The 13,648-nt window shown below is 43.6% G+C and overlaps 1 protein-coding gene across 3 annotated transcripts in view; it reads right to left on the bottom strand.

Annotated features, from left to right (window-relative positions):
* Positions 1-3,371: 3,371 nt before the first annotated feature.
* Positions 3,372-13,648, bottom strand: part of PLA2G4A (phospholipase A2 group IVA) — a 110,456-nt gene continuing 100,179 nt past the window's right edge. For all 3 annotated transcript variants that reach the window (XM_075760562.1, XM_075760561.1, XM_075760560.1), the window contains exons 16-19: positions 9,915-10,099; positions 7,208-7,403; positions 6,845-7,002; positions 3,372-5,863 (exon numbers count right to left, since the gene is read on the bottom strand). In XM_075760562.1, the coding sequence (XP_075616677.1) occupies positions 5,732-5,863; positions 6,845-7,002; positions 7,208-7,403; positions 9,915-10,099 (671 nt within the window). In that variant the 3' untranslated portion in view covers positions 3,372-5,731. The remainder of the gene's footprint in view (positions 5,864-6,844; positions 7,003-7,207; positions 7,404-9,914; positions 10,100-13,648) is intronic.

The raw sequence follows: 13,648 nt of genomic DNA, 5'->3' as shown, positions 1-13,648 counted from the left end.
CTGTCAGGCCGCTGGTTCCTCCCAGCCTTTAATATCAGCTGCAACGAGTGCTGCAGCGGGACAGCAAACCCAAACTTGGGCGACTGCCCATGGCGCACATCCCGCTTTGGCACCCACGGCGGGTTTCACCACCGACCCCGACCCCGTTTCAGCCTCTGCTCCCGCCGCCACCCCTCATCCCACCCCGGGATCCGCAGGCAAACGAGGTCACGGCTCCTCTGCAGCCACCGCCTGCGGCATCCCAGCTGCAAGAGAGAGCCCTGGGGCGACGGACGGAGGGACGGAGGGACGGGCAGGTTTCCTCATCCGCCGCTGCCAGTGTGCAATGCGATCTCAGCTGTTCAGGTTGGGTCTGTTTCTGCCAACAGCTAGCATGGATTAGTTAGTGTCATAAACAGCGTTTGACCGTAATACAAAAATATCCTGTTAAAATCCCCGGGGTTTAGTAAAACAGGACCAGGAGGAAGGATTTGTATTAAATCCACAGCTGCAAACTATCAGTGTTTCTCCTTCCCAAACACACTGGCAAAATACTTGCCTCAATTTCTTTTAATGTCATCACGTTAATTCCGTTTCATATTTTCCAGAACACTCGCTAAACAACATGTTGACAACCAAATGTCTACAACATGCTTAGCCCAAGCTGGATGCGGAACATGCCTCCTACACCAACCTCCTCCTCTGCAGCACTTCATGACCCGCCTTACGGAAGAGGCGAGGTTCCGCCACTCGTGCAGAGCAGGGGCCGGCCCCAGCCCCCCCATCCCAGCAACCCCGTCCAGAAAGTTGGGCGAGGAGCAGACATGAAGCTAAATTAGAAAACGCTGACAAAGAAATTGTATAACTTTACCTGTGTAGCTTGTTCTGCAATGGCAGAAGTTATAGTTTCACACCCGAATAAGAATGGAGCTGCCTATTTTTTCTTGCTGACTTTTGACTTGCCTAAAAAAGTACATCTGGCTGAGAATTAGAGGGGAACACAAAGGCCAAAACCTTCCCAAACGCTCAGGTTTCTGCTTCTAGTTCGGCCACAGGCTTCAAGGCGGAGGCCCTGGAAGAGCGTTGCTCTGATCAAAGGCAAAATACTTCTTGAGCATAAAGTTGGACCAACGATCAGTTCCCTGGGGTTTTTCTGGCGGGTCTCGGGAAGGCGTCATGAACGGGGCTGATGGCTCCAGGCGCAGATGGAGCCATGGGGAAGCCGAAGCGCCAGCAGGACAATCGCTCTCCGCAGACATCAGACGTCGCCCGCCCCAGCCCTCGGACCAGCGCCCGCTGCCCCCGTCACAGCCAGGGTCTCCCTTTTGGTGCCCCGTTTGCCCCCCACCTGTGTCTCAGACCCGGCTGGGTTTGTGGCACCCCTGGGGTCCAGGTGTCCCCTAGCCCACGGCTGCCTGCTTTGGGACTTCTCTTTTCCTTTCCCACACATCTCCTGCCAAAACCTAAAGAGAACAGAAACCTTTTGGCTTGGCCGTGGGTCCCCAGTTTCTGCTTGAGCCACGTTTGTGTGTCTTGGCACCCAAGGGTTAAATGGTCACATAAGGAATTCCTGTTCCTATGGTACCGAATATTGTGGGTTTTGGTTAGTCTAAAGGTTAACGAGTCACCCTGTCAACTCCATTGCAGCACTGCCCATTCTTCGCGTGCGAAATAGTAATAACTTAATTGGATGAGTCACCTCAATACACAATCTAGCCCGTATGCGAAGTGTAAAAGCACAACAGTGATGGGTGAATTTACAGCTTCAGGAAATGTCTACATGCTTTCGCTTTGAGCCACCATCAGAGCAAACTCGTGTTATGTAAATGCACGCGGTTGCACAACGGATCTCGCATCCGCCGGCGTGCGCAGAGCGGCTGAACAGCGCCGTGCAAAAACGAGGTCATGGGTGCCAGAAAGGCAGGGATCTGCGGGAGGTCCGGCCGTGCTCGAGAGCACCGCAGCCCCTGCACACCGACTTCTCAAGTTTCATCCCACAGACAAAATATGCCGGGTCAAGCCAGAAAAAGCGTCGTTGCGGCCCCATTTCCCTGCCAAAATGACTTTTATTCTCGCTGATGCAAACACTCTCGAGCTCAGCGCTCTCATGCTCTCCAGGGCAATAGGATTTTATTCTGAGCATTCGCCTCCACTGCTGAAGAAGACAGGGAAGCGGAGATTTCGGGTACCTCTGCAGCAGCTGGAGACTGTCCCAAGTCCTGCCAGAAAGGGAACGCCGTCTCGGGGCCGGGACCGGGGCCAGGGCCAGGCTTCCCCGGGCTGGGACCGACCTGGGCTCCACCGCTGCTTCTCAATTGTTACCGCAGTGTGTAACGAAGGCTTTTTTAGCATTTTGATCTGAACAGGTTTGGAGGAACTTCCCTCCTCGACCTGCTTTTTAGGAAATCCAAGATGAAATGCATTGACTGCAGCGCCGAGGAGAAGGACTTGGGGGTGTTGATTGATGAGAACCTCAACATGAGCCAGCAGTGTGCGCTTGCAGCCCAGAAAGCCAACCGTGTCCTGGGCTGCATCACCAGCAGTGTGACCAGCAGGTCGAGGGAGGTGATCCTGCCCCTCTACCCCACTCTGGTGAGACCCCCCCTGCAGTGCTGCGTCCAGCTCTGGGGGCCCCAGGACAGGAGAGACATGGAGCTGTTGGAGAGAGTCCAGGGGAGGCCACGGAGCTGATCCGAGGGCTGGAGCACCTCTGCTATGAGGACAGGCTGAGAGAGGTGGGGTTGTTCAGCCTGGAGAAAAGGCGGCTCCGGGGAGACCTTAGAGCCCCTTCCAGTCCCTGAAGGGGCTCCAGGAAAGCTGGAGGGACTGGTGACAAGGGCAGGGAGTGACAGGACAAGGGGAATGGCCTGGAGCTGCAGGAGGGGAGATTTGGATGAGATGTGAGGCAGAAATCCTTCCCTGTGAGGGTGCTGAGGCCCTGGCACAGGTTGCCCAGAGAGGTTGTGGAGGCCCCATCCCTGGCAGTGTTCAAGGCCAGGCTGGATGGGGCTTTGGGCAACCTGGGCTAGTGGAGGGTGTCCCTGCCCATGGCAGGGGGTGGGACTGGATGGGCTTTGAGGTCCCTTCCAACCCAAACCCGTCTGGGGTTCTGTGATCCTGTGAAAGGCAGCGAGGACCCACGCCCAACGCCCGTGCTGTGACTCCCTGCAGTAGCTCTGACGCAGCAGCACAAACCACCGGGCAGGGTGCTGCTACCAGAGTCTATCCGCAGGAGTACAACCAGATTGATGCGCTGCGCTGCTCAAAAAGGTTGTGTTTTTAACATCTAAACTGTCGAACAAGCAAAACCTGCTCGTGAGCTGCCCCATATATTCACAGTAAGGTGAAAATGGCACATCAATGATCAAAATAAACTGCCTGAAAACAGTAGGTGCCAAATATAATTAACTTTTATTTTTTATTGCCTGATAATACTGTGATAATAAAAACTGTATAATGCATGATAAAAAAATTCCATGAAACAAGAATAGGTACATACTATAAAATAAAAAATACAAATACTATGTTACAATAGGGGGAAAAAAAACATTAAAAAGAAAATATTACAATAAAATAATGGTGCCAGTTTCTTCCTGTATTCCAAAATTTATTGAAAATGTTTAAATTATGAAGCACTAATATAAGTTACTTTTATTTTCTCTCTTGATTTTAAACATGCACTAACTCAAGCAGAAATAAAACCTATTAATCAATACAGACAACGTTATTAATCACGTAACATTGCATGTAGATTTAAGGAGGGATGATGCAGCAGCTGCTAAAAGAAATGCATTATAATTACTTCCCTTCCCACGGGCTTACAGAATTTAGCAATTAAAACCAGCTCAATAATTCCCAATAAAAGGAACAGCCACCGAATTAGCAATAAACTCTGATAAACGAGCAGTTGTCGTAAGAATTGTTTGTCAGAAAACTATCGAGCCCAAGATCCGCTGCGCTTCGAATGGGCTGCGCGGGGAGCGGCGGCACTCGCTGTGGCCGGGGTCTGGCAGCCCCAGCAGAACGAGCGGGTGAAATCCCAACCCAACCGCCGCCAACAGCGATCCCGAGACCGACATTCCGCTTACAGCCCTTGCAGAGAAACCCGTAAGTACTCCTGCTTGCGGCGTGCTTTTTTTCCGCCGTGACGACGCGCCTGGCCAAAGGGGTGTGCTTTTCGTCTCGGACAAGCAACCCGCGGGGCAGCCGGGGATGCTTTTTCCCCTCTCACCTCCGCAGACACCGTCCTGCGCTGTTCTGCATTAACTCAGGGGCGGCAATCTCACCCCGCACTGAACTACGCGGCCTCTACCACCTGCTTCCCGCAAACTTCATGACAAGGGCACCAGCCAGCCAAGCGCCCCGCAGGCGTGACGCCGGGGTCCCGCAGCGCCAGGCCGTCGGGGGCCAAGGCAGCTCCTTCTGCTCTGTCCGATTACCGTATTTCAAAGGAGGTCGGAAGTTTTTGGAGGTGCGACTGCTATTTTCTATGCTTTTGCAGAGCTTCCTCAGCACTTGTTGAGATGGTACTGAAACAATGTATGTCCACACACGGTCTTTCATTATTCGGCATACTAAAAAAGGGTTTTTAAAATGAGCCCTTAACACGTGAACTACTTCACATTCTTACCTAGGAACCCTTTATCTGTCCCCAGTAAACATTGCCACTGTCCCCTTGCAGAAATGTGATGCTTTTTTTGATCATGATCAAACGCAAGATCACTTTTAAACATTTTGGTCAGAAATACATGAACTAACAATAACTTAACACACAGGCGCTACTAGCTCAAGGATTCAAGCAATGTAATTTTGTGGAACAAAAGAGAAAAAGAAAATATAAGAGGTTGGATTCTCTGCTGAGTGGATAAATGCATTCTTAAACAGCAGTAAAGCGGACTTCAATTTTTGTGAAAATATTTGTGATGAAAAGATTAAAGAGCAGATCCTTCTTCGCATCAGTTACAAAAGCTCTACTAGCATTAACGAACAGCTAAGGATCCCATTTCCAACATCTAAGATGTATAAATTCCATTTCTTTGACATCCAAAGTTTGTTGTTTTTTTTTAAGGGACACCACTCATGCAAGAAAAGTGAAATTTGAAAGACAGCTTGATGATGGGGTTTTGGTTAGGCCAGCGTGGCCAGGGGTTATTAGCGAGCAAAGCCCCTTCCAGGAGAAGAAACCGACCTTAACACAGCGAGCAAGCAGCCAAGCGACTCAGCGTACGCGGGAGCTGCCGTTGTCTGGCAGAACTTAGCAATTACTGACTTCTCAAACCAAAGTCAGAGGTCATTGATAGAAAGCAGAGTGGAATCTGGGCCCAAGCCCAGGTATACATACACCGTCTCTGTTACTAAAGCTTTAGACTATTGTGTTTCTAATTCCATCTTATGTTTCAAGATATGCCCAGCTTACATCAATTACGAATCAGACATTGCCCCACTACGAGAAACCAGTGTTTACAGTTTTGTAAGGAAAAAACCACACCACTGAACCCAATGACCATACTCAAAATAAACTATTATTTCAATAGTTTTTAAAATAAGGATATCAGCATACTGAAATGTTTTCAATGTTTTTAGTTTTTAAAAAAGTACAAAATCATATTGAAACTTGAAAATTCACAAGAAAATGTTTCCAGGAGTTTTGCACAATCCTGTTCAGGAGCATGATGCTCTGATACTGTTTTTTTGACTCCAGTTATAAAAACAGAAACAGCTTCTTGAAGGAGTGGGACCTATGACACATCCTCTACGTATGGTTGTTGTTAAGATTGTTCTTATTAAAGAATCTGCTTGCTTCAACACTGCTAAGAGACACGGAGCAGCGAGATGGGTTCTGTTTCCTGTATTCAATGCTTTCCATCATAGCTTGCTTGATCACCTGGAAAACAACGTGCCAATCAGGGAAATAACTAATATTTTAATGATGTATTAACTGATAGAAAAGGCCCCCTCAGATGTTACAATTGTTGCTCCTGCTTTTACCACTGCTCCATCATTGAACAAAGTGGTTGCTGAGTATTACTACAAATACTCTTTTCTTGATTGTATAAAACACTGATTTAAATTTGGTTAATATATAAAGATTTGACAGAATACCACTGTCAAAGAAGTCACACAAGAATATGCACCATTTGAACCAAGTCCCAATGTAATTCTGAAAGGTAAATCAAACATTGAGAAAATCCATAAAGGATATAGATAATAACTATTATTTTGAGAAAATATCCACATTTGCTTCCTTTGTCCTGAAGTAACAAGATTTGTTCGCTATATTGAAAAATAACCCCATTTATTTATCTGGGATGACCATTTACACTTGTGAATATGGCAAGTGACTCTATGGATGCTGGGATCATGGTCTCGTGTTACAGCTGGTATCAACAAAAAATAATTATTACTGAGTAAGTTGGCAATCTTTACCAAAATCTTCCGTTTTCCTTTTTTTCCAGTGAGAAAATCAGCATACCTTAAGAGCTGAGTATAAAGCCCTGAATTTAATGTCTACGTCCTGTGCAGACACCTGTGCTCAGTTACCCTGCAGTACTTTTGATGGTAAAATGACCAAAAAAACCCAAATTAAAAAGAAATTAACTTACTTAGGGTACAATCCAGCTCTCATTAAAATACAGCAGGTTTTTTTCCCACTGACTATACATGGGCTTTGATCCAGCCTCAATTCAGAGAACAGCAAGGGGCACAACTAAATGCAGGAAGCACTTTATATGTCATAATAATCAGGCAAACCCTGAAGTAAACGCCTGTACCTTCTGTATGACAGGTTTAGGGCTTTCCTCGCATCACCTACTTTCCTATTTAACAATCTAGACCCTTTAAGCGCCTTCCACACTGGCATACGTACATCTATGTTATTGAGGGTGTTGAACTCCATGAGATCATGAAGCCTCTTGAAAGCCTCATTGGGATACTGGAAGTTGAAGGTGGAGAACGGTGTATTTGGATCATCAAAAATGTCAAAGTCTGCAAAATCCTTCTCTTCCTGTGTTTCTCTTGGAACGCCTGCATATGGAACAAAAATACAATCTAAATGTTAGGTCTGAGGACTTACCGCCTCATTTTTTAATGGCTCTTTTGAAATCTCTAATGACTACAGATAGACTTAAAGAGTTATTTCAGAGACAAAACATTTCTAGCATATAATCACCAGGTCATTATAAAGCTTCAAAGGGAAAGCTGGCTTTAGCATCAGAAACTGTGTGCTCACCTGGAGCTTTGTACTTCCGGAAGTTGATGTTGGCCAAAACAAAATGGATTATAGTTGGACAGTCTTTCTCTGAAGAGGTATCCTTTGGTTTGAAAACATAGCACTCCTTCATGCCCTCTCGATCAAATACATTTGGGTCTATTTTCGGGAAAGGGAGCTTGTTCATTTTGGCCCATTTTTCAGCCAGCAAAATTTCCTGAGAAAGATAACAAAGACTCAGGTGCATATAAGCATCCACTGTGAAGTGAGATTATCTTTAGAGACACGGGTCAAATCGGTTACTAGAAGCAGTTTTATTAACTCTTTGGGCAACCTGGGCTAGTGGAGGGTGTCCGTGCCCATGGCAGGGGTTGGAACTAGATGGGCTTTGAGGTGCCTTCCAACCCAAACCAGCTTGTGATTCTGTGATTCTATGAACTCACGCTTAGTTACGGCAGAAGACCCGATCAAGTCAATCTTTGTCTAGATGACCCAGTATGGCAAACTGAGCACTGCCCAATCTTCACCACCTGCGATGATTCACAGGAAGGAAAGAGCTGGTCTGTCACATAAATATTGGGGTGAATTTACAGAGCTGACAGCTAGAAAAAACCCATCCGTAATTTTACTTGCAAAACTGAGTATCAGTGCTATGGAAACCAAGGAGAGTTAATAAACACAAATCACGCGTTGTTATGTTCGGAGTCACATCACAGCGCAGACCAGCATTTGAAAGCATGCTAAGTAATAAGTAAGTCTGGAAAACAAGCCTTTTTTTCCTCGTGACAACTCAGTAAACAAAATAATTTGTAAATAATGACTCAAAAGCGTGTAATGAGGGTGTGTGAGAGGGAAGGTCAACAACATCTTTAATCTTGGTTTTGAATGAAACAGGACCCTTCTTTGTGCAACTGTTTTGGATACGGAAAAGATTAAAAGATAGTGGGTGTAAAATGATAAACCAAGAGTAGAGTTACTGACTTCAGCTGGCTGATTTCCCTACATGTTGGAGTAATAAAAGTATATCAGAGCTCTACCATAGATACAGGCCAACTCTTGAACTGGCATTTACTCCTTGCAATGCAAGCAGAACCATGGGATTGCACAGCCAGCAAACAAAACTGGTTTCTGTCCTTCAGGCCATTAGCACACAGCCTCTGCTTGTGGGATGTACCTGTGCATTAGCTGGAGGTACGTCACTCTTTGTAATATACACATATTTGCGCTTAGGAAATAATGAACCGTTCCCTTCAACAGTGGCTTCATGAAAACCTAAGGCGCCATTTAATTTTCCCACCATCTTTTCTTGCGTAAAAGGATTTTGCCTTTTGGAAATTAAGAGTTTACAGAAAAACATTCAGGACACCACTTGACTTCCAATCAATCTCTCCACGTTATCCTATGTTCCCCAAAATGGAACAGAAAATTGCAGCTGATGGAGACGGAAAGCTCAGTGCACTGGCTAAGAGTAACAGAGACAACGAGACACAGCCGTTTGCGCAGACTCCACGTGCAGAACACAGCACAGGGAGGAAAAAAAAGATGTTTCAGAGGAGACGGCAGTGCTGTGTCAGTAAATTTAGCTGATGGACAAAATACTCTGTCATGACAAAAAAGGAGACAAATTCTTAAACAAATAGAAAATTAAAGGAAGAAACAGGCTGTGGGATTCAGTCAGTTAAAGAAAAATTAAGGATCTCGGCACTAGTACGAGTCTTCTCAGTGCTCTACTCTTCCAGGGAGTCCCTAAGAGACCTAGAGATTACAGAAGTTACTCCTTTTTATTCTCATGAAGCTTGTTTTCCTTTGCATTTGACAACGCTGATCTAGAGTTCACTTTGCTATTGATGCTATTTTCTAACATTGTTTTGCAATTTTGTCCCTTGATAGCAAGAGGAAGGAAAAAAATGCCAGTTGTTTCTCAGACATGTCTTCTTGGTTATTTTATGATATACACTAGGGTTTCAAATAAATATTGCCTCTTTTTTTAATACCTCACAATGGTTTCATTAGTGCTGCTTTTTCTGTGTTAGCTACCAAAATGATTCAACATTAAACTTTTGTGATCAGTTGGAGCTGTCTGGCTGTGTAGGTTGTACAGGTCGTACAGAGTAACAGCTGTGCTTTCCACACCTTCTACAGAAAATAACGTCATTTAATCTCTATTCTTCTGTGGTTGCTTTGCTCTGGCCTGAATGGATTTAGGAATCCTACTTAAACCAGTTCTGGGATTATCCTAGTGAGATGTAAATCAACTGTTAGCCCCTCTTCCAAAATGTTATATATTTAGCAATAGCAGAGTGACTGAGTGAAGACACATTTCTGCAAGATGATGACGGAAAACCATGCATTTACATCACAGAGGAAAACAGCTGTACGGAACTGGAGAGCTAGCAAAATGGCAAATGACTTAATTGTTTAGTAGTGACATAAAGTAAAATTCTGCAATTTAGTGTGAAGCCAAGATTTCCATAAAAACAACAGAGCTACTACTTCAAACAAATTATATTAGACTTCTTTGTGTCAGCTGTCTCACGTGAGTCATGTAAACAGGAACTGAGGCAGAGTGTAATATTCTGCCTTGACATGGAAAGAAATTGCTCCAATGCTGTTGATACAACAGCACTAAGGCCTTCTAGAACCATGAAATGTGCAACCAACACGACTGGAAGAATACAACTCAGTCAAATTTATGAACACAAAGAAGGGAACAGCCTGTCTTACTTACTTTGAAAGGAGGACTGGAATCACTTGGCCTCGCTGAAAAATCGAAAGAGATGATGAGATCAACACCTCTTTGAGGTCTTAAGATAAGTGGGTACGGCAGGTTAAACGTAAGCCCACTGTCCACTATATGAATCTTTTTGCTCTTCACATCTAGTGGCTCATATATCCTCTCAAACTCATCTGGATCTGTGCAGAGCAAACAAAAACAAAACAGAACAGGAATAAGAACTGAAATTGTGATGGGCTTTCCAGTGTTTCCTCAAGTACTGAAGCTTCCACAGAATTTAAAGTATACAGCATCCCAGCTAAACATACCATGAACTCATCATGCGTAACCTTAACTCTCATCTTAACAACTGGAGAATGAGGGGGAAAAAGCAGAGCTGGAAGGGACCTCCGTAGGTGAGGTACACATGTGCCCTGTCCCAAGGCAGAAGCAGGGGTGGCTCCAGACATAACCAAAGGGGACAAATGCCCAGGCTGCACCCCAGCCTTGCCAGCTTTACCCCTTCATCCCTAACAACCTAGACGCAAAGGAAAGTGTTTATGAGACGTGAAGAGAGAGACTCCTAACGTACATCCCCTCAGTGTCCTACAACTCCTGCCCAAAACTCTTCCCCCAGGTTCCCTCCCAACCCCCCTTGACCTTCCCAGTTCCTCTTCCCCAAATAACTGAAATTTGCCTAAAAAGCCTTAACGTGGCTCTGCTCTTGCGTGATGCTTGTCTATGTTTCTGTTCATCAGAATTCGGACAGCCAAGTCACATCACTTGCTTTTCAGCCTACACCAAATCTCACGACCTCATACTCACTACTGGACTGGGCACAGAAAGGAACGGTAACCCATAGCTGTATCTGAAGTTTAAGCATTGGGTAGAATTACACGTAAGCCACTTACTGCTACTCCTGTATAGCATAAACTAGTCTCCTACCTCCGATGCCCAAACCGAGGGCTGAAGAAGATGGTATTTCCCCTTTAGCCCTAAAATTCGCTGGGTGCATCTCATTTTCCCAAAGTGCCTTTGCACTTATCCAAGTCTCTGGATACTAATAAATGATCCCTGCAGTTCTTTTCTCCTGACAGTTTTTTCTTGCTCTAGATCTTAAAAATATTTCCTGTGCATGTTTTTACCTTTTGACTAAAAAACAATGCTAATATCTGTAGGGGGCAGTGTAATCCAAGGAATGATGAATAGAATACTGTAATTATTTCTTGTATAATTAAATTTCCTAGCACCTCCTTACTGGTGATGGAAGTAACCTGAAAAAAGGCATTTTAATGTGAAGAAAATCCATCAGAAAGAATTCAAACTGTAGTTCCTATCATTTCAGGATCCATGAGGAAAAAATATTGTTATGAGTAACAAAAAAAATCTCAGAACAGGTATTTTGTCTTTTTATTTCTGTTATTGTTATTATTATTTATTAGAGGGCACTTTGTTAAGAAATGAGGCACCAGTTTCCTAATATTTATCTGGATTTCTAAGGGAGAAAACACTTTCTCATTGTTGCCTATTGCTAAAGGGCTACGTATGTTTACAAGACCGATCTTAGAACCAGATATATTTTATGCATAAATCAATGAATTTGCATAAATCAGTGAAAATATAGTAGTGTTTATCAAATTCATCATCATTAAAAAAACACTGGGAAAAAATACACTTACTACAGATCCTTTTAGCACAAATAAACCAGTTTTGTTTTCCTCTCCTTTTTAAAAGACAATATTTCAAATATAATTTAACCTTTGTTCTCAACATAATTTCTAGAAATTGCATAAACATTTTCGTTCAAGTTTTGTATTATCTTATTTTACAAAATTTGGACCTGAAAAACAGCAGTGGTCCTTTAAACAAGACTTGTACCACCTACAATAATGTTTGTGATAGGAGTGTTCTGCATACACAAACTTCCTTCCAAAAGGCACTGGAGAACAAGACGGTTCCTATTGCTTAGCACCTTCATGACTCTATCATCAAATTTATCATAATAGTTTTACGACATTTTAAATGATGAAACATCATACTGCCATCAATAAATTTATAATGACCACATAGATTGTTTTTGTTAGTCATGGACTTCCATAATTACAGGAGAAATTCAACTTAAAGGTTTTTCTTTTTGTTATAACTAATTTTAGAAGTACACTTCTAATCTTTGAACTGAGAAGAAAAGTTCCCAAATGTAACTTGTGTCCGTGTTACAGGGTCAGAATTCAAAAAGCAATGAAGATAACCCAGTGTTATTTTAACGAGATGACTTAAAAGCAGACTCAGACTGTAATTTGATTCGATTTACCGAGGATCCGGAGCCAGAGGCCAGAAGCAGCAGGCAATACCCTGGTGAGCCGAGGCAAGCAGGCAGACTGACCGGTGAGTCAGGACACTGCAAGGGAGCCTGCAATTGCCCCTGGGAGAGCTGTAGTGGACAGTAAGCATCCTCGATGCTAAAAGAAGCGTCGGCTGCTCCATAGCCTACACTGTAGTTATTTGGAAAGGCCGGATGAGAAACCTTTGTTCTTTTTATACTTTACAACACATGAATCCAGGACAATCATTCTATATATTCTGGGAGCCCCAGTAAGTCAATCCATCATTATTCATCAAACAGTATGAAGACTGAATGGAGTATTTATGCTCCGAGAGCCTGGGACATTAATTTTCAGGGCATGCAGACAGCTTTTATGAAAGATGCGTCCATATTACGAGAAGCTTTCAGTCCATCAAATGCAACCTGGGAGAAGCACAAGATGTTTACGAGTACAGCTCTGTGTGAAACCCACACAGCATGCCTATCTCATTCGCAGTAATAGGATATACAAACGGATACAAAGAATTTTTTGGAAATAAGAAAGAGAACATGTTCTAGAAACCAAACTTTGTCACAGATGGCAGCTTCAATGGAAGCAAGGGAGACGAAAAGGGCATGTGCTACTGACGTGTGTCTACTCTAACAGAGTTTCCATAACTACTGAAATAAGGAAGCAGAGATTATGAGTTATTTCTTCCCTATTGTTATTCACTTGGCATTTTCTCAAGTGATTTTGGTGTGTTGTAATATCAAGGCATAGAAACACAATGAGTTCACCATGAAATTCTAGGGGTGGAAAGTTTTAAAGCATATGTGAGATGAACTAAGAAAATGCTCAGCAGAAATAGAATCCATAGCAAAGTGAAGCCAAGCATTTTACTTTCAGATCAAGCAGCTGGGATCTCTGCTGAATGCACTGCAGACCCTAAATTCAATCCTCAGTAAGCTTAGGTTCATCCTCTGCAGCGCAACCCAGTGGGTCTACAGAAGGTTTGAGACAACTGGAGATGTAAAGTATTATTTATATCGGGTTTGATTCATTTATTTCTCTTTTGGAGTGTGTGGTAATAAAGAGAAAGCAAGTCCTAAAGCAATTCAGACTTCTCTTTGTACTCAAGTTGATAGGTAAACTCCTAGCAGTAGGAAAAAACGTGCAAAGCTAAAAATGCACCCAGTGCCTTGGTAATATACAGTATTTTACAGTTACACCAAAGTTTCCTTTCTATCTACTCCTCTGGGCACCGAGGCTCTTATATGTATCAGCAAAATTCACAGCATTAAAATGTGAATACACTTATCACACTACCAAATGATTGAATTTTATATTAACTACTGAAATTTCAGAGGTTTTTTTTACTATTCTTTACCATAATATTGCAACTACTCATAGCTGTTAGATTTGAGCTGTTAGTTCAGGTTTATGAGT

Source organism: Balearica regulorum, chromosome 8 (genome assembly GCF_011004875.1).
Source record: "Balearica regulorum gibbericeps isolate bBalReg1 chromosome 8, bBalReg1.pri, whole genome shotgun sequence".
Classification (NCBI taxonomy): domain Eukaryota; kingdom Metazoa; phylum Chordata; class Aves; order Gruiformes; family Gruidae; genus Balearica; species Balearica regulorum.
Note: the sequence above shows the minus strand (reverse complement) of the source record. Positions and strands in the feature narration are given on the sequence as shown.